The sequence below is a fragment of the Neovison vison genome, chromosome 11 (genome assembly GCF_020171115.1).
Source record: "Neovison vison isolate M4711 chromosome 11, ASM_NN_V1, whole genome shotgun sequence".
Classification (NCBI taxonomy): Eukaryota; Metazoa; Chordata; class Mammalia; order Carnivora; family Mustelidae; genus Neogale; species Neogale vison.
In genome coordinates, this window is record NC_058101.1 from 67,538,802 (window position 1) to 67,559,246 (window position 20,445).

General features: G+C 54.6%; 1 protein-coding gene across 6 annotated transcripts in view; it reads left to right on the top strand.

The window, feature by feature from the left end:
• ZFYVE28 (zinc finger FYVE-type containing 28) overlaps nt 1-20,445 on the top strand; it is a 108,424-nt gene that overhangs the window by 59,621 nt on the left and 28,358 nt on the right. For 4 of the 6 annotated variants that reach the window (XR_006386745.1, XM_044267920.1, XM_044267924.1 and 1 more), the window contains exons 3-7: nt 4,087-4,224; nt 5,989-6,191; nt 7,770-7,859; nt 9,666-9,755; nt 18,455-18,556. Coding sequence is in view for 5 of the 6 variants with exons in the window: in XM_044267920.1 (XP_044123855.1) it covers nt 4,087-4,224; nt 5,989-6,191; nt 7,770-7,859; nt 9,666-9,755; nt 18,455-18,556 (623 nt within the window). In the remaining variant the exon portion in view is untranslated. Of the gene's footprint in view, nt 1-4,086; nt 4,225-5,988; nt 6,192-7,769; nt 7,860-9,665; nt 9,756-9,869; nt 10,003-18,454; nt 18,557-20,445 lie in introns of all 6 variants that reach the window. The other 2 variants (XM_044267925.1, XM_044267922.1) reach the window with 2 other exon arrangements.

Genomic DNA, 20,445 nt, shown 5'->3' on the forward strand with positions numbered 1-20,445 from the left:
CCTGGGCTGAAGGCAGAGGCCTTAATCCACTGAGCCACAGCTCTTGAATTCTTTGTATTGTTTCCATATTGACTTTTGAGAGTTCTTTATTATGGACACCAACCGTCATCTGTTTATGATTTACATTATTTTCTCCCAGTCTGTGGCTTGTCTTTTCATTCTCTGCCCAGTTTTTTGAAGGACATAAGTTTTAGATTTTGTTGAAGTCCAGTTTACCCTTTTTTCCCTTTGTAGGTCATGCTTTTGGTGTCCTGTCCAAGAATCTTGGTCATCAGATCAAGAACCCAAGGTCATCAGATTGTCCCCTGTGTTTTCCTTTAGAAGTTCTATACTTTCAGGCTTTACATCGAGGTCTGTGATGCATGGTGACTTACTGTCAGTATTAGTGTGATGATTGGACACATGTTTTTGTGGTTTTTTTTACAAATGAATTTTCTCTTGTTCTAGTATCATGTGTTGAGAAGTCTATATCCTTTCTCCACTGAAAAGTGTTATTGCACCTTTGGGAAAATCAGGTCTCCACATGAGTGGGGGGTCTATATTCGGGCTCTCTGTTCTGTCCCCTCAATCTGTCTTCAGGCCAGTACCATGCTGTCTCAATCACGGCAGCTCTATACTGTGTCTTAGAATCCTGTGGTGTCAGATCTTCAGTGTTTCTATTTCAAAGGTGTCGTGGCTGTTCTAAGTTCTTTGCCTTTCTGTATGGAATTTAGAAACTGCTAGTAGAGGTCTATAAAAAAGCCTGCTGAGCAGGAGTACACTGAGTCTGTAGGTCAATACTGGAGAAAGCATGCAGTTTTCCCCACTCAGCATGGTACTAGCTGTCACAGGCTTTTCCCAGACATGCGCTATTGGGCGGAGTGGGGATCCTCGGATTCATGGCTACTCAGGGCTGGAAAGACAGAACTCTGCTGCCGTCTGACGCATACTCTTCCAGTGAGAAAGCCGGGGTCACCCTTATCTTTGTTCTGTGTGGGTAGCGTCTTTTTGTCTTACTACTTGTAAGCCTTTTTTTATTGGTTTCTATCCATTTCATCATGCTGTGATTTGGTATAATTTTCTTCGTGTTTCTTGCCCTTTGGGTTCATTGATCTTCTTGGACCTTATGTTTATAGTTGTCATTAAATTGGACAAAAACTGGCCATAATTCCTTCAAATCTTTTTCCCATCCCACTCCTTCTCTTGGGTCTTGCATGATATGTCTGACATCCTGAAGTCTCATCTCTTTCTTGGGCTCATTGGAGAGTTTCAGTTACTTCGTGTTTAAGTTTATTGTTCTTTTCTTCTGAAATGTCTGATTTGGGTTGAATCTTGTCTGATGTGTTTTTTTTCAGCTCAGATATTGTAATTTTCATCTCAAAATCAGCTTGTGTCCTTTTTATGTCTTCACGGTCTCAGCTAACTTTTGGAATGCATGGGAGTCACATGTAAGGGCCATCTCCATGTCCTCCAATGGCCACTGTGCCACCTGCCTCAGCTAGGCTTGATTTTTCTTTTTATCATGTGTCATATTTTCTTAATTTTTTGCAAGCCTGGTGTTTTATTTTTAATTGAATGCTTATGTTGTGAGTCTGGTCCTTCTGGGAGCTGAATATTTTTGTATTCCTATAAGTCTGTTTGACCTTAGTTTTGTAATGCAGTTTGGTTATTTATAAATGGTCTGGTCCTCTTGGGTCCTGTTTTTTAAGATGTTAGGTGGGGTCAGAGCTGAGTTCAGTCTGGGGTTAACCACCCTCCCCATGGAGGCAACACACTTTGGGTGTTCTGCCCAGCACCCTGTGAACAGTACTCCGAGCTCTGGCCATGGCTCCTGTATGGCACCTGTACCCCCTTCCTGGTCTTGCCGGCCTGTGTCTGTCCCCTGCTCTCGAGTCTGCAGGGTTTCCTCTGGACAGCTCTCTCTCCTCTCGATTCTAACTATCCTGATCCCCCGGACACTAAGCTCTTCTCTTCAGTGAGGGCATTTGCTGGGTCCCGCTGGGGTACCCTCTCTCCAGACCAGGACCTGAAGGGTTCCTCTGGGCCATGAGCCACCTGGTCACAGCTCTCACCTTGCCTATTTCTCTTCTCTTGGGGCCACTTGGCTGTGTGATGGCCAGTGTCTTAAGAACCACTGTCTTTTAATCTCACGAAACAAACTGTGGGTTGCTGGGGGGAGGGGGGTTGGGAGAAGGGGGGTAGGGTTATGGACATTGGGGAGGGTATGTGCTTTTGGGTAAATTGGAAGGGGAGGTGAACCATGAGAGACTATGGACTCTGAAAAACAATCTGAGGGGTTTGAAGTGGTGGGGGGGTGGGAGGTTGGGGTACCAGGTGGTGGGTATTATAGAGGGCACAGCTTGCATGGAGCACTGGGTGTGGTGAAAAAATAATGAATAATGTTTTTCTGAAAATAAATAAATTGGAAAAAAAAAAAGAAAAAAAAAAAAAGAACCACTGTCTTATTTTCCCCATGACAGTGGTCATCGATTTGGTTCCTATTGCTCTGCATTGGCTGGAATCAGAGGTCCCCGCAGATGTTTGCTGGGCACTGGGGACCCGACAGAAAAAAGGAGCCCTGCCCTTGCCCTTGGGTGGTGGTGTCCTCACGGACCAGCAGGATGCACAGTAGATGCAAGCGTCACGTGGGAGGTCAGAGCCCTGGCTCTTTCTGGGAGCTGATATTGACTGGGCGCTCCCAGCTTTTGAGGGTGCTGACTGTTTATTAGTTTGTTGAATCACAAGAAAGGGGCCTTTCTGCCCAGAAAGCGTTTTAAAAAGAACTCATGGTACTACTGCTTGATGCTGGTCAAATTTTATTCTGATTTTTTTGTTGTCAGAGCTCAGGGTGCTGACGTTTTACATTAGCAATGTCATGCTTCCCATGTGTGGGGACTGTTTGTATCTGCTTCCTAACAGAAATGAAAGTCGAGCCTCAGAGGGCGGAAAGGAGGGGTGTTGAGATATAAAATCTCTAAGGGCAAGAGCGTCAGCTAGAGCCATCTTTCTGGAAAGCCATTTGCTGAGCTGTAACCTGAACCCATAACTGTATGCGCACTCTTGACTCTTGGAAACGCGTGGATCCTAAGGAAGTCACTGACCACGCTGACATCACACACCGCAGCTGTGACCATGACGCTGGCACTGCTTCTGGCAGTAGAGATTTAGAGATGCCAACCGTGGCTGGCAGACTGGGAAACGGCTGCTGCTGGGTGTTACAGATTGGAGCTCATGCCCTCCTGACAGCCTGGGGACTGGGAATCGTGGTGTCCTTTTCTGGGCTGCCTGGAGGACCAGAGAAGTTAGGCAGCCTGTCCCTGGTCACACAGCTGTGAGGGGAGCATTGAGAGTCTCCACCGCCAGAAGGCAGGGAGCACCTCTTCCTTGCCGGCTCACTGATCTGCTCATTCCAGAGGAGTTGAGGTATTGCAGCATAGATGGAGTCGGGCCATTTGTGCTGGCCTGCTCCATCTACGCAGGAGTAAACCGAGGTCCAGAGAGGGTGGCGGCTTTGCCTGGCCTGACTGCGGAGGCTCCTGTGGTCTCCGTGCTGGGCGAGGCCCTTGTCCTCACACAGGACGGGTCTGGAGCATTGTGTGGCAGGTCTGAGAAGGCCAGTTCTGCCGCTGGTACTGTTCCCTGACAGTAGCGGGTCTTGTCTGTGCTGTGACCACTCCCAGGATGACAGGGTGCCTGATGTCAACAGAAGCAGGACAGCGAGCCGGCGGTGTGCCTGCCCACCGAGCCATGCTGCTCCTCGCGCTCTGTTGTAAGAGGGTCACATGCTGGTGTTCAGAGAGCTGTCCAGGGATAGTCCTCGTGGCCCGGGCTGCAGGGAGCCTGACTATGGGTCGGCAGCACGCGTGGGCTCCGTGAGTGTGAGCAGCGGGACCAGGCAGGCAGGGGGACCTGGATGCTTATTCTCGATGCTCCTGGAGCATTTGAACATTGTGTAGCCGTCTCAGAGTGAGCTGGGGTGTGTTACCGTATCAGCCTCGTAAGCTTCAAGAACAGCATCGTGCCCCGTCTGTGTCTCGTATTTTCCAAGCAGCCTGACAGCCACCAGCAGCAGCGTGTCTCAGCACAGTCTCTCCGATTCTGTTTCAGGACAACGTATTAAACATCATTAACCAGATCATGGACGTGTGCATTCCCCAGGACCGGGCCCCGCGGGATTTCTGCGTCAAGTTCCCTGAGGAAATCCGACACGACAACCTGGCAGGCCAGCTGTGGTTCGGTGCTGAGGTAGTGGGCAGCGCCTGGGTCTAGGGTTGCAGTTTGGGGCGCTGTGCAGCTCCCCTGTGTGTGCACCTGCAGTGGTTAGGGACCTGGGGTCACCCCTGCAAGGGGTCAGAACCCACTGCTGGGGATTACCGACAATGCGTTCCAAGCCTAGGAGGACTACTTTGAGGGTCTGGGAAAGCCCTGAGACTGCTCCCCAGATCTACACATACGAACACAGACATGAAGCTTCGTGAGCAATTTCTGGGAGGTTCTTGGGCCCCAGATGTGAGGGCCCACAGAGGTTCTAGTGTCGGGAGCAGAACCTCCCTAGCCCACTGTTGGGGGACATCCTTGCCCACGGGGTTGGGAGCTGCACTCAAGGCCTGGCTGGAGCCACTCCTTACTCGCCCCTCACACCTCCTTTCTTGTCTCCCATTGCGGGGACTGCAGCCTAAGAGGAAGGCGGCTGCCCTGTGGGACAGGACCCATCTTGCCCCAGTCATTGCCTGTGCCCACACCTTGCCACCCCTCTTTGGGCCATGCTGAGGTTTGCAGCCTGATGCCAGTGAGTCCCTGGGATACGGCATCTTCCTCTGGCACTGCCTGGCCTTGGGCCCCCTGCCCACTGCCCCACTGCTCTGACCCCCTGGGTGGGAGGGCATCCTTGCCCATGCTCTGATTGGTGTGGCAGGTCCCAGGCAAGCTGTCCCGCTGCCTGGTCTCAGAGTGGGCCCCAGAGACAGGGACAGCTATGTGGCCTGGATATGAGGCAGGCCCCATGCCCAGGGATACTCAGGGCGCTGTCTCCCCAGTGCGGGCTGGCCCTGGGGCCAGCCAGCTCCACATGCACCTCCAGGGGGGTAGGAAATCAGTGATGCTGAGCCCTGCCTCCAGGAAAGTGCTTCTTGCCCCGGCTCATCTCTGGGTCACTGCTGATGAGGTTCGCTGTTGAATGGTGCAGGCCTGAGGCGGGCAGGGGGCCCCACATCACCATAGCCCCACATGGGGATCGCATGGCCACCCCTCAGCCAGGACGTGGGTCTGATAAGCACCCATGTCCCTGACATGTAGAACACTCCGGGGTGATGCACACAGCCCACTTGGCCTGTGGTCTGCCCCCACCCGCTCAGTATAGGCGTGGGTGGGTCTGTGGGCACAGAGGGACCCTCTGTATTGCCTAGCAGCTAGGAGTCCCACACTGATGAGTCTCAGTCAGCGGAAGGTCAGTCAGCATTTGTGGAAGTGAGGTGTCTTTACTTGCTAGGAAGGTCACTGGTCTCGGGGAGCATGGTTAGCCCCGAGGGCCTCGTGCCTGAAGTGCTGCCCTGAACGTGGTGTTGGGGCGTCCCTGGTCACCCAGCTGTGGGCTGGGTGGGAGGGGACAGGCGTCACAAGACTGGGCCCTGAGCATGAAACCCCATATCCCAGAGTCCTGGTCAGACATCCTCTCCTTCTGGGTCTGTGTGCAGCCCCTCACAGGGGGCATACTTATCAGCATGGACTTGTTGGGATCTGGGTTTGGTTGAGACGCTTGTCCCAGGGTGTGAGGTGAGGGTATTTCCAGGAGAGGAGCCTCAGGGAGGGGTCTTGGGAATGACAGCGCACCCCAGCCTGTGCCCGCTGCCCTGCCTCCCTGTCCCACTGTCCTCAGGGCTGGCCATTAGAGCGTCCACTCTCTGCAGTTCGGAGGGGGGACCCCCGCCAGTGGGACTCCAGGGGCCCCCCTGGAACTGGAGCTGATGCCTGTCCCCCCGGGCCTCTCTGGACCCACGTTGTCACCCACAGTGCCTGGCCGCTGGCTCCATCATCATGAACCGTGAGCTGGAGAGCATGGCCATGCGCCCGCTGGCCAAGGAGCTGACCCGCAGCCTGGAGGACGTGCGGGGCGCCCTCCGAGACCAGGCGCTGCGCGACCTCCACACCTACACAGAGAAGATGCGGGAGGCTCTGAGACACTTCGATGTCCTGTTTGCTGAGTTCGAGCTGAGGTGACTCTGAGGCCTTTGCCTCCTGTGTCTGGGGGGACATCAGCCCCAACGCACCGGTCACGATGTTTCCCATGGGATGGATGTGCGGAGTGGGTAGCCAGGGCGGGTTCAGGGCCGGCAGTCCGTGTAGTGAGCCCTGGACCCATGAGGCACGGGTGTGGGGGTCAGGCTGGGTGACCTTTCCAGGGGTCCAGCCCACCCCCTCTGCCTCTCCCCGATGCACCCCAGCACGAAAGAGCCGGGAGGCGCCTGCCCGTAGCAGTCACCAGGAGTGGATATGCCAGCCTCCACCTGAGCCGCTGCCCGATGCTCTGCTGCTCCCCTCCCACCTCGCCTCCTGCCTCACCTCCCGATTCGCTTCCCGCCTGCTTCCTGCCTCTGACCTCCTGCCTCTGGCTCTCACCTCTGCCTCCTGCCTCGCCTCCCGTCTGTGCCTAGGCTCACCGTGCGGGGCTTGGTGTTCGCAAGCTGCCCCCTTCACCCCATCTGTTCATCCGCCCCTGCACAAACACCCCGAGCATCACCTCCCCTCACCTCCATGTGCTCAGACCCCGGACACAGTGGAGCAAGGGAGGGGTGGCCGTGGCTCCTGGACGTGGGGACTTCAGTTCCCTGGGGTGAGGGCAAGGGCACCTCCCAGGTTTGGATTGCACGACACCCTCCATCACCACCCACCTGGTGCCCCACCCATGTCCTCCCGCCTTCTGCTGTCCCTAGCCTGGGGAGCCAAGGCAGAGCCCTACCCCTTCTCCATCCAGTGCCTCCCTCCACCCCTGACCCCTGCCAGGCTGCACTCATCTGCTCCTTCCCTGGAGGACACAAGCAGGGTCTGGGGGACTCCTCACACCCAGCACTGGGGGGCAGGCACGCCACCAGCTCCCACAGATGCGGAGACGATCGTGGTTAGGTGTGAAAAAGTGGGACCCCAAATCCCCGTCCATGGAGGTCCCAGTTAGCACAAATTGTCCATCGCGTAAGCCGGCAAGTGAAAGACAGTGCCCTCCAGGAGATGGGAGCACAGACTCTGGTTTTCCTTCTGTATCCTTTTCTGGCTTCCCCGGGTCCCAAAGAAACTTTTATAACAGGAGAAAATCGGGGCTGGGAAGTTAGGATCAAAGAGACGGGTCCTTACCTGGGGAGGGGTGGGACAAGGTGTCTCTTGCCCAGGAGGCCCCTGTGCCCCACCCGGTGTGACCACCCCCACCCTGCGGTCTTCACCCACCTGCACGTGCATCCATCCACTCACTCACACTCACGAAGGCCGGCACCCAGTCAGGGACATCACAAAGCAGGCAGTGCCAGGCCCAGGGCGCACAGGGCCCAGGAAGGGGAGGGCCATGGTTTCAGGTGGGACAAGGCCAGGGTTGAGGGGGACCAGGCGGGGCAGGGCAGGGGGCGCAGGAGGTGCTGGACTAGGCCTCACCCTGGAGGAGGCTTGATTTCAGATACAAATGGTCAGGCCTCACGCCGGAAGCTGCTCATGTCTGAGGCATGTTTGGCTTTCATCTGAGATGCCGTTCTTTTTGGGGGGACACTTGGGTGGTGGGGCAGCGCTCACCTCCCTGGCTGTGTCTGCAGCTACGTCTCAGCCATGGTGCCTGTGAAGTCCCCCAGGGAGTACTACGTGCAGCAGGAGGTCATCGTGCTGTTCTGTGAGACCGTGGAGAGGTGAGGCCACCCCTGACTGCCACAGGGTCCTGCTCCTCCCTGAGGCAGCTTCAGGGACAGGGATACCTCCAGCCACCTTCCCCTTCCAAGTCTGCCTTCCCCTGGCAAGCACACCTACAGCCTCCTTCCTCAGCTGCACCATCCCTTCCTCTGGGCCCAGAGGGCTCTCCTGCCAGGGACTTCCCTGGTAGAGCCCTGGAGCAGCCCCACAAGGCAGCACAGAGAGCTGGACGCCTCACCTCCTTGCCTTCCTTACCTCTACACCTCTGTACCCTCCACACCTCCATCCCTTCCTAAACTCCACTCCTCCTTAACTCCTCACTCCCTCACCGCCTCACCTCCACACCTCCATCCCTTCCTAACCTCCACACCTCCTCAACTCCTCACCTCCTCAATTCCTCAGCTCCTCACCTCCACACCTCCTCATCTCCTTGCCTCCACACTTCCTCACCTCTACACCTCCTCAACTCTTCACCTCTATACCTCCTCACCTCCATGCCTTCCTCACCTCCTCACCTCATCTCTATACCCCCTTATCTCCTCACCTCCATACCTCACCTCCACACTTTTGTCCTTTCCTGACCTCTTCACCTCCACACCTCCTCCATACCTTCCTCACCTCCACAACTTCCTCACCTCACCTCCACACCTCCCTGCCTTCCTGACCTCCTCACCTCCACAACTTCTTCATCTCCACACCTTCCTCACGTCCTCACCTTTACAACTTCCTCATCTCTACCTTCCTTACCTCCTCACCTTCATACCTCCGTGCCTTCCTGATCTCTATACCTCCACACCTCCTCACCTCCACATCTCCCCACCCTCTCACCTCCATACCTTTCTGACTTCTATACCTCCACACCTCCTCACTTTCATGCCTTCCTCACTTCCACACCTTCCTCACCTTCATGCCACAACTCCATACTTATACCTTCTCACCTTCCTTACCTCCCCACCATCTTCATCACCCCTTTACCCTCATCCTCCTCTCCCCACCTTCTCATTTCCTTACCTCCACAGGCCAGGATGGAGCCCTTGCTGGGTTGGAGGTCTCCTGAACAAGGTTTTGCTGAGTGAAACATCAGTATTCTTGCCATGCCTTGGACAGTAATTGAAGTCAGATTTTTGAGTGGACTTTGGGACTAAGATATAGCCTAGAATGTTTTGCTCATCTGACTAGTGCTGTGGTATTAGAGAAGTCTTGAAATTGCCTCATATCACTTCGTAATTACAGTCATGTTATTCGCTGTTTATGTATTGAAAAACATTTCAAATTGCTAAAAAATAAGATGGCAGGAAAGACCTTGTCCTTGGAACCATTGTGACGTGACTTGAGCAGTGCCAGCTCACAGAGTGTAGAGAGCCACTTGCATTTGCCTAGAGCATGAGACTAAATCCAGCAGAGCGCTGTTTGTTCCTCAGGAAAGTGTTAAATTGTGTGGGGTGGTGTTTTTGTTCCACGTTTATTCTTGTCACTTGAGTTGCTTCAATTTTCTGGCTAAGCAAGCCCGTGGCAGGATGAGCTTCTGTGTTTTGTTTGCTGGACACCATTGCTGTCCCGTGGGCCCCTCAGCAAGCACACCTTGCCCCTCCCTGCACCTTCCGTCCCAGAAGTGGGATTGGGCAGGTGGAAAGTCAGGGAGGGGGAAGCACCAGCCACCTTTGCTCGGGCCTTCTGGAGCAGAGCGTGGCCCATGTCACCTTCCTGGCCATCAGCTGAGCACAGACGCAGGTGTGGGTGGAGCGGGCCATGGTGGGTGTTGGGAGGGCAGGCCTCACCCTTCTTGCTCTCTGTCCCTCGGCCAGGGCCCTGGACTTCGGGTACCTGACCCAAGACATGATTGACGACTACGAACCGGCCCTCATGTTCACCATCCCCAGGTTGGCCATCGTGTGGTGAGTGTTCTCCTGCCCGGGATAGCCATTAGGCGGAAGCCTAGCAGGACTGTGGAGTGAGACAGTGCTGGGCCCCTTCTAGGTGTTGATGGCTGGCCCTTACACCCCCAACAGGTGGCTGCTAGCCGCCGAGCGGCACCAAGCAGGCCTGCTGTCGGCCCTCACCAGGTGTTCTGAGGGTGAGGGAGGGACCCCCCCCACCCTAAATAGTACAAGATGGCCGGACACCCAACACCCAACGGCACAGGTGAGATGGACAGTCACCTAACTCACAGCCCAGGGCAGGAGCGCCCCCACACCACATAGAGCCACGTGGGGGGCATGCAGGAGCAGAGTGCCCAGCCCAGGCTGTGGGAGGAAGCCCCTGGCTCCCGTGGGGGGACGTGATGGGCTTACATGAGTCATGCACAGACTGGAGGGAGGTGGGGGAGCATGAAATGAGCCTGAGCAGGTGAAGAGCAGGTGGGGTGCAGCTGCTCTGGCAGTAGGGAGGGGGGAATGCGCGCTGAGGCAGAGCCTTCCCTACTGGGTACGGAGCATGAGCTGGAACTCAGGTGCAGGCCTCTGGGGTCTTGTGGGTTTAGATGTGTTGGCCAGCACATGGGGTCAGGCCTTATGTTCCCCAAGGCAGGATGTGTGTGGTCAGTGGCGGAGCACTTTGAGCTTCTTGAGGCCAAGGTCGGGTCAAGGTCAGAGCCTGGGTGTTCTGGTCTCGGCCTGGGGCTTCTCACCCATACCCTGACTCCAAGGCAGGGACCACCCTTGCCTCTTGCCAGGTGAGGGGGCGTGGGGCAGGTGGTCACAGGGGGAGCCCAGTGGAGAGGCCTGTAGGTCTGGCCACCCTGGAGGGGCCCCATGGGCAGCTGGTGTGCAGGTGTGGAGCTGGGCAGAGAGGGGACCAGAGTCCTAGGGACAGATGCTGATTGCAGATGCAGTCATCGGCGAAGCAGTCTGGGGGAGTGTGGGGTGGAAGCAGAGGCCAGGACTGGTCCAGGCATCGGCCCCCCTCCTTGGGAAATGGGGATGCAGTGGTGGGAGTGGTGGGGGGCAGGGTGGTGCAGCAGGATGAGGTCAGCTTCTGGGCCAGAGGGGCTTCCCTCAAGCAAGTTGCACTGCGTGTAGAAGGCGTATGGGGCCAACAGGGACGCTGGAGGTCAAATGGCCAAGACATGCCAGGTACAGTGTCTCAGGGGAGACACCAGGTACAGAGGCTTGGGGGAGGGAGAGCTGGAAAGAGGGGTTGGGGCTCAGGGAAGCCTGAGCATCTCTCCTTGACCTGACTGTGTCCTTGGAGCTGCCTTCCGTGGCAGTCTCGCTACCAGGACCCCTATCCTCCACCCCTTCCTGTTGTGTCTCCTTCCCTGAAACAATTTTCTCCCCAAGTTTGCCTGTCAGGGAAAGCAGGAGTGCGTCCCAGAACACACACACTTTACACGCTTTAATCATTCGAGTCTGAGATTCTGCCTTCACCTGAAGCTGAGCGGTGCAGAGGACAGATGTCCCCTGGGACCAGCTCCGGTGATCTGGCCTGAAGTGGCCCCTTGGTGGGCCAGGTAATTTTGTTATATTGTTATTTGCTTTCTTGGCAGCGGCTCTCTGCGGCCAAACTCATGCCCAAGACAAAGCTGCTTCGAGCTAGGGCCTTGCTTCTGTGGGCCTGGGCCCTGGGTTGGCGAGCCCCTCCCATGAGAGTGGACTTTGTCCCCTCCCTCTGCGTCATGCAGTTCACAGCCCCTTTTCTGGCCTGGAGGTGTTTCTTTTTCTTTTCTTTTTTTTTTTTTTAAGATTTTATTTATTTATTTGACAGAGAGAAATCACAAGTAGGCAGAGAGAGAGGAGGAAGCAGGCTCCCCTGCTGAGCAGAGACCCCGTTGTGGGGCTCGATCCCGGGACCCTGAGATCATGACCTGAGCTGAAGGCAGAAGTTTAACCCACTGAGCCAGCCAGGCACCCCCTATGGTTCTTTTCTAAAATGCCTTGGCGAGTGCCTTGAAGCTCAGGATCCAGTGCCCCCAGCTCTGAGCCCGCGTCTGGGATTTCATCATGCTGGCTGGGGGTGGGGGGGGCGGCTCCCACCATGCTGGAGGGGTTCCCAGGCTGGCCACCTGACTGTGCACAGGGGTGCTGGTGTGGGCGCATGCTGGCCAGCCTGCCCTGTTGAGCTGTGTGGCCTCTTGGAGGCTCCCCAGCTCCATGGGGCTAGGCAGCATCTGGGATCGTGGGGACACGAAGGCCTTGTGCTATCTTAGACGGAACCTATCCTCAGCTTCATGGAAGTGCTCAGACTCTCCCAGGCACTTTAAAAATACAACCCATTTACAATAAAGGCGAGGCATTAGACAGCCTGAGCACTTGGGCTCCAGGTTCTCACACAAGCCTGCTAGCGAGGGCGGTCAGACTTCACTGGCCAAGCCATCAGCACTGGCCCAGACCTGGTGGTCATGGGACCGTTCTCTCAGGCCTTCTCACCGAGTAGCCCCCCAAGGTCACTTTTCCCTGACCGGCGTCACTGTGCCCTGTGTGCCGACTGCAGCTGCCCTGTGGATATCTGACTTCTGCTCCTTCTCTGTCCCCTGGTCCTGGGAGGGAGAGTGAGGGTCCCACGGCTGGGCCTTTGTCCTTGTGCCCCTCTCCTGGCAACAGTGTGTGGGGGCCTCTTGGAATCCCCCAGGACAGGTGGAAAGGCTCTGAGTCACAGTGAAGGTAGGCTAGTTTTGGATTTGGAGTGAAGGGAGAGCAGGTATAGGGAGGCCCGCTGGGAAGTAGGAGCAGAGGCAGGGACCCAAAGCCCAGAGTTGAGGGAACAGAGGTTCTTGGCTTGGCTGTGCCTGGAGGGAGGCCGCACGATGGCCCCAGGCCCACCTCAGACCCTGGGCTCTGCGTCTGGGGCTTTAAGGTATACGAAACTGTAACTGAAGTTCTCCATCCTATGGAAGGAGGGGTAGAGCAGTAAGCAGCTGTCCCCAGAGCCTCCCCCTTCAGGGTCACTCCGGGACTTGATGGGTCCTGTATCTGCCCAGTGAGCCTGTGTTGAGCCCCTGCTGTGTACCTGCCCTGTGCTTATCCCCAGGGATGCCAGGACACCTCTGGGGCAAGTGTATAGGTAGGAGAGATAAGAAGTTGCTGTGGGTTTTTCTGGATGCTGGGGTAGGATAGGACCCGGAGCAGAGCCCCTCTGGAGAGGACAAGAGCTGTGAGCATGATGGGCGGGTCCCCAGTCCTGGAGCAGAACCCTGGAAGCTGGGGTGGGAGCTGGTCAGGTGGCTGCAAAGGGGTGGAGGCAGCACCTCTGGCTGGAGGGAGGAGGGGTGGGTCATGGGTCACATGCGGCAGGGAAGCCAACACTCTGGAAACAGCAGCCTTCAAGGGTCACATCTGTGCTGTGGGTTCCTGGGACTCCAGGTGACTCTCAGGGAGCAGTGAGAGCAGAGGGGTATCTGGGTGTGAGGCCTCCCTGCTGCACCAGCCCCCCTCCTGCCTCTAGGAGCTCCAGCCCCTTCCCACCCACCCTGCTCTGAGCTCTCCCAGGAAAAACTCCCCCTCGAGGTGGCATGGCATCTGTGGGCCCATCACAGGTGAGGAGACAGGTGTGGAGCAGCCGGATGGGGCCCAACCCAGCCCTCCTTGTGCCTGATGACCACTGGGCTTTGTGGCCCTGGGGAGGCCCCCCTGAGGTAGAGGCGGTAAGAGGAGCTCTGGGAGATTGGCGGGGATGGGGGGAGGGTTGTGAAGGGGGGGCCTGGAGGCTTAGAGGAGGCTCAGGAAGAGGCTGGCCGGGCCAGGTGCTGGGTGTCCATGGGGCTGGACAGGGGTTTGGTCTTGTCCACGCCCGCTCGGGTGCCAGCCCTGAAACCCTGGCCCCCCTCCACTTCACCTGTGCCCCTGGGCCAGGCCCCCGACTTAGCATCATGTCCCCACTGGTCACTCTACTTCCTCTCTCTCATTTTCACACTCCCTACCACCCACATCTATCCTGCGGTCCTACTACCAGAATTTTCCAGAAGTTGCTGCCCCATGGGGGTCTCTGGCCTCCCATTGTTTCCTTGCCCACCTGCTTCACCACCAGAGACAGCCCCCTGCCCAGCCCCTTCCCAGTCTTCCAATCTCCACACAACCTGCCTGGCCTGCAGCCCTTCTCCCACAGGTGCTCACCTCTAGCAAGGTCGCGTGTGTACTCGAGTGTGTACACTTAAAGTGTACAATGTAATGGTTTTCAGTAAATTTACAGGCGTGCACAGCCATCACCATTAATTTCAGAACATTTTCGTTCCCCCAAAAGGATACCCCTCCCTCCTTAGCTGTCACCTCCACCCCCTACAATCCTGCCTGCCTAGCACCAGGAAACCCCAGATCTGTTTCTGTGTCTGTAGGTTTGCCTGTTTGTGATGTTTCATATAAATAGGATTTGTGTTATTTTCACATCTCCCCATGTGCCTGGAAGCGCTACCCTGAGGGGTGCTCATGGCCTGTTTTCTCTCAGAGGCCTGAGCACTTGGCGGGTGGCGGCACAACTTTTGCAGAATTTGGTTGCATTGACTTGACAGGGCACCATCTGTATTTAAAGATTTTTACTGAAGTTTATTTTTAATCATGAAAATCTGAGGGGCTAGATATCCAGAATTAAGGTATTGTTTAAAAACAATACTTCAGGATGCCTGGGTGGCTCAGACGGTTAAGCGTCTGCCTTCGGCTCACGTCATGGTCCCAGCATCCTAGGATCGAGTCCTGCATCGGGCTCCCTGCTCAGTGGAGACTCTGCTTCTCCCTCTCCATCTGCCTCTCCCCCTGCTTGTGCTCTCTCTCTCTCTCAAATGAATAAATAAAATATGTAAAAAAAAAAAAAAAAACAATACTCCAGGTGTTTAGGTAACATTGGTGAAAAATCCCAAAAAGCCATGGAAAACGTCCCTAGTGTGCTAACTATGAAAAATTATACCAAACACTGTGTCTCTACTTAACATAACCTCTTGACATGATAATTATAACTTCTGTAAACAGAATCAAAGCAATAAATGTTAATTTTTTTTAGTGTGGTAAAATAGACATGACACAAAATTTACCACTTTCACCCTTTTTGAGTATACATCAGCGGCGGTTAGCACATTCACACTGTTGAACCACCCCGACCACCGTGTCCAGAACTTTCCCATCATCCCGAACAGAAATGCTGTTTCCACTAAATGCTAATTCTCCACTCCCTCCCCCGGCCCCCGGTACCCTCCAGTCTACTTTTTCTCTGTGAGTTTGACTCCTCTAGGGACCTCATATAAATTGAGTCATTATACAATATTTGTCCTTTTGTATCTGGGTTATTTCACTGAGCATCATGTTTTCATGGTTCATCTACATGGCATGTAGGAACTTCAGTCTTGAAGAATAGTCCATCGTATGTAATTAAATATTACTTTAAAGAAGAAATTTCCAATAACATCCTAAAGAAAAAAGTACTGAGGAATAAATTTAACCAAGGAAGTGGAAAACATGTACACTGAAAATTATAGGACATTCCTGAAAATAGCTAAAGACCTAATTAAATGAAAAGATAGCCCATATTCATGGATTGGAAGGCTTGCTATAGTTAAGATGGTGATACTCCCCAAAGTTATATATAGATTCAATACATTTCCTATAAAAACTACTTTGGCCTTTCTTTTTTTGCAGAATGGAAAAGATCCTCAAATTCATATGGAAGCTTTGAATAGCCCAAACAATGTCGAAAAAGAAAAACAAAGTTGGAGGACTCGTATGTCTCGATTTCAGAATTTACTACAAAGTTATGATAATCCAAAGTATGGTACTGTCATAAGGATAGACGAACGGAAAAAAAATCAAGACAACAGAAATAAGCCAAATATCAATAGCCAACTGGTTTTTGACAAGGGGGCCACGGCCATTCAATGAGGAAGTTAGTCTCTTCAACAAATGATGCTGGAACAACTGGATGGCTGTATACAGAAGAGCAGAGTTGGGCCCTGTAATGATTAATTTTATGTGTCCACTTGTCTAGGCCATAGTACCCAGATATTTGGTCAAACACTAGTTTGGATATTGCTCTAAGCTATTTTTAAAATGAGATTAACATTTAAATTTTGATCTTGAGTAAGGTAGCTTACCCTTCATAATGTGGGTGGACCTCACCCAATCAGTTGAAAACCTTAAGGGAAAACAGAGTTCCCCAAGTGAAAGGGAATTCTACCTCCAGACTGTCTTCAGACTTAAGCTGCAGCATCAACTCTTCCGAGTCTCTAGGTTTCTAGCCTGCCCTCCTACTCTGCAGAGTTTGGACGTGGCCGCCATCCACAGTCATGGGAACCAGTTCCTCAAAATCTCTTTCTCTCCAAAATAAATAAATAAACCCAACACACCAACCAACCACCCAAGCTCTCCCCCTTCCCTACACACACACACACACACACACACACACACACACACACACACTACATTTGTTCTATTTCTTTGGAGAACTCTGACTAGTACAGGAGGTAAATCTTCACATTCCCTGGCTTGGCAGTAGATTCTTAGATTTGAAAAGCACGAGTGACAAATGAAGAGATAGGTAAATTGAACTTCATCAAAATTAAAAACTTTTGTGCATTAAAGGACATTATGAAACAGTGAAAAGGTGACTAGAAGAATGGGAGTGGGGACTCAGATTTCCTCTCAGGCTCGGCATCTGCCTGGTGCCCACTCTAGCCAGCCACCCATCCCTGACTCTAAGTGTGCCCAGCAGCCCTTTCTACCTCCATCTCTGCCAGGCTCAACCCCGGGGCTGCCTTGCCCTCCTCAGCAGTGGCAGGAGCACCGGCCTCTGTGACCTGGGATGGTCCCGTGCTGGGAGCCCTCCTAAGTACTGGTTTTGTTTCTGAGTCTCCAGACCAGCCAGTCAGCTCCGGGCCTTGTTCTCAGGGCACTGATGGGGCAGCCAGTGTCCTCCCTGGGACCCAGGAGCAGAGTTAGGCTCCCTTCCTGCCCCCTTTGCTGCTTTCTGAAGGACAAGATTGCCAGGAAGCCTGGGCAGGGCCCCTTTTCACAGCCTTTGTGCCGAGAACACTGACTCAACGATGAAGTTAAGGTTCTATCTTGGGAAGTTGTCCCCCAAACACTGTTAATTTAACTGGGACTGTCAGCTTGTGTCAGACCCATAAAACATACTGGAAGGAATGGAAGGCTGGCCAGGTTGTCCTCTGCCCTCCGTCCAGACCTATGTCCAGGACACAGCTGCTCCTGGCAGCCCCAACCCTCCAGCTGCCAGAGGAGGTAGCACAGCCCATGATTTTCCTGTGACTTTTGAATCTTCCTTTGTGCACGTGAAATCTAACCTTTTAAAGGGAAAACAGTCCATTCAGTTTTACCAATTTCTCTCCCTGTACTGGACGTGTTCCTGAGCCAACGAGGACTCCATGTTGGGTGGTGATGACCTGACCCCAGTGCAGCGATGAGATTCTGTTCATTTGCAGAGAGAGACACGGGGGCATTTCTTCATTCATGCAAACAAGTCTGCGAGTCCCTCCCCTGTGCTCTGACAAGGACGCAAGGAGTAGTCACTGTGTGTGTGTGGGGGGGGTCATTCCCTGGGTGGCCCCTCGATGTGAGCTATCTGGTCTTGGGGCCCCAGGAGGAGGTACCCCCCAGAAGGGTCCTCCAAGGACGGTCCTGCTCTTGGAGAAGCAGGTCTGGACAGGATGGTGGGCATGCTTGGGGCTGGGCAGTGCATGGCAAGATTGCCACAGGGAATAAATGAGGTGCTGCCTGTGGAATGGGGACCCCCTGGAAGGGCATCTGGACAGAGCCACATGGGGCTCAGCCGTGGGACTGAGGAGAGTGGGTCTGTCCTTCCTGGGGGTGACAAGGCTGTCTCCAGGCTTGAAGAGTGAGGGAGCAGGAGCCAGACCTCTACAAGGGAAAGGAGGCTTGGGGACAGCCTGGGCAAAGGTCAGGGGAGCCACGAAGCACACAGCTCACTGTGGGGGACCTCCCAGGGTTCCAGGTGGGCAGGCTGGCAGTGGGGGGTACTGCATAGTCACAGCTGGTGTGGTCTGGGGGGCAGGAGAGGCTGTGGTCAGGGAGTTGGAAGGACTCCGTGTGGAGCCGGGTGAGTGAGGGCCGATTCCGGGAGTCCAGTGGGAGGCTGGGAGGGCAGCTTGGAGGCATGTCTGGGAGAAGTCCCACCCTATTTGCGACAAAGGTCCCTGAGATGCTCCTCCGGCCCTTGTGGGACCCCGCCAGGGCCCAGCCCCCAAGGCTCAAGTGTCTGTGTGCCTTGGTGCAGAGCCATGGGTGCGTGGGTAGCAGGGGCCCCAGCTCTCACTTTCCACTTCCCCGTCACATCTGTGGTAGGGGCACCCCACTAATTCACAAAAGCTTCTGCATCTGTGTTACATTTAAACACAAAACTGAAGTTTCCATTTCCAAGGAGTTAGTTTTAGTAACAAATCTTGATGCTGATTTTTTTGATTGCAACAGGGATGTGAACAGATAAATTTTTATGATTATTTTATGATCCCTCAAGTGAACATCCCCTAATCAGCTTCAGAAGATGATCAAGTCTGGCAATTTTCAGTGCATTTTTCTAAATGTATTTAAGATTCAGTCACAAGAGGTGAGGTGTGTGTGGTCTCAGAGCCCCTGGCTGTGGTCTGGGCTTGTCCTGGGGGGGGCTGCAGGGCCTCACGCCATCCTGGCTTTTGTTTTGAATGCAGTGGCCTCGTGGTCTATGCAGATGGACCTCTGAACTTGGACCGCAAGGCAGAAGACATGTCTGAGCTATTCCGGCCCTTCCACACGCTGCTGCGAAAAATAAGGTGGGGAGCGGCTGCTCCGGGAGGGTAGGGGAGGGTAGGGGAGGGTGTGTGGGGGGTGCTGTGGTCCCTGTTGGGCCCCAGCCCTCCTTTCTGTGAGGACAGGTGGGTTCTCCCCGGTCCTCTCTGCTCCAGGCAAAGGTGTGCCTTGGTCTTCGTCTGTAGTTACTGGTTCATAGTGTTTCAAGCCCTCGTGTAAACCCACATACACCCTTGTCTCCCCTCAGAACCCAGCTCTTTGTGTTTGGGTAACAGCATGACCTTGGACACAAACTGCCAGTCACATGACTGCAGCCACCATGATGAAAGCTCTGGCCCTGGGCCCTCTGTGAGAGAGGAAGAGGCTGGGAAACAGGATGACAAGGGTGCCCCCCCACGGCCACACAGCCTGCAGGGGAGGGGTGGGCCCTGGAAGGGCGGTGGCAGGGCTGCTGCTGGGGCCCATGCAGGGATGGGTGCTTGCTTGGGCTTTCATGGGTGCTCCTACCAGTATAGAGCCGAGGTGCCCTGCAGCCTTGAGCACCAGGGCTCCTCCCCTGCTGTGACTTGTCCTGGCTCCCCCAGCAGTCCCGGGCAGTGGGTCCAGGTGGCATTGATGTCCTCGGCCCCCTGTGTGCTGCCCTGGTGGCCTGGAGGTGCCTGCTGTGGGTGACTGTCCTTTGCTCTAAGGGGCTCCCCTCGGCTTTCAGCAACAACAGGCCTCAAGCCAGCCTCCTCCATCTTGGGCCTCCCCACAAACCCTCATTTCCCACTGGCCCGGAGCCCTCTCAGGTGGCCCTGGACAGATGGCACAGCAGGAGGCTGTGAGCCCTTGTCCTCTGAACTCCTCCTGGCCCTGTGGCCTCAGACTCCAAGGTCTTTCTTACCGTGGTCCCAGTCTCTGTAAGCTCCCTTCTGTGCTTTTGGTGGAACCAATGACCCTGTGGACTTCCATGTGGACTTCCTGGGTCCAGCAGGACAGCCTAGCCCAGGGCAGCCAGCACTGGCTTCCCTTTCCTGGTGCCAGTTCAGGCAGACAGCTGGAGAGTCCCCTGCTCCCAGCTGCCCTTGGCCCCTGCAAGAGCCAACATGCTGTGAATCAAGATGAGGGGGAGAGGGGTGCCTGGGTGGCTTAGTGGGTTAAAGCCTCTAAACCTAAAGCTCAGGTCATGATCCCAGGGTCCTGGGATCAAGCCCTGCATCAGGCACTCTGCTCAGCAGGGAGCCTGCCTCCCCCACCCCTCTGCCTGCCTCTCTGCCTACTTGTGATCTCTCTCTGTCAAAAAAATAAATAAAATCTTAAAAAAAAAAATAAGATGGCAGGGAGAGGCCCAACAGGGTGGTCCTTGGAGAGTCACTGGCCCTAGGGGTGGGTGAGGCACAGCCTGGGTCCTGTGATAGGTGCTTGGTCCAGACAGTGGCTCATCCGAAAGATGGCTCCTGCTCCTTCCCTCACACCAGGGCCTGGTCATGACCATTCTGGGCAAACTGTGACCCTGGACCCAGAGGCCATCACTGTTGCCCTCCCTGGCTGTCATACGATGAATGAGGAGAGATGGTGGATGGGAAAAGCAGGGCACTGGGCACACACATGGGGTACCTTATGGGGAAAGGGCCAGTGTGTGGGGATGGGGGACACTGGGCGCTGGGACATGGGCAGGGGAAACAGTCCAGAGCATCAGAGACAGGTGCAACATGCTCTGAGGTCTGACGTACGTGACTGGAATCAGAAGGAAGAAAAGAGGGGCACCCAGCTGGCTCATTCTGGGTGGGCGGGCCTGCCTCTTTTGAGTTTGAGCCCAATGCTGGGTGTGGAGATCACTTTAAAAAATCAAATCTTTAAAAAAAAGAAGAAGAAGAAGAAGAAGCAGGAATTTTCCAAAACTGAAGAGAGATCTCTGCCCACAGACCCA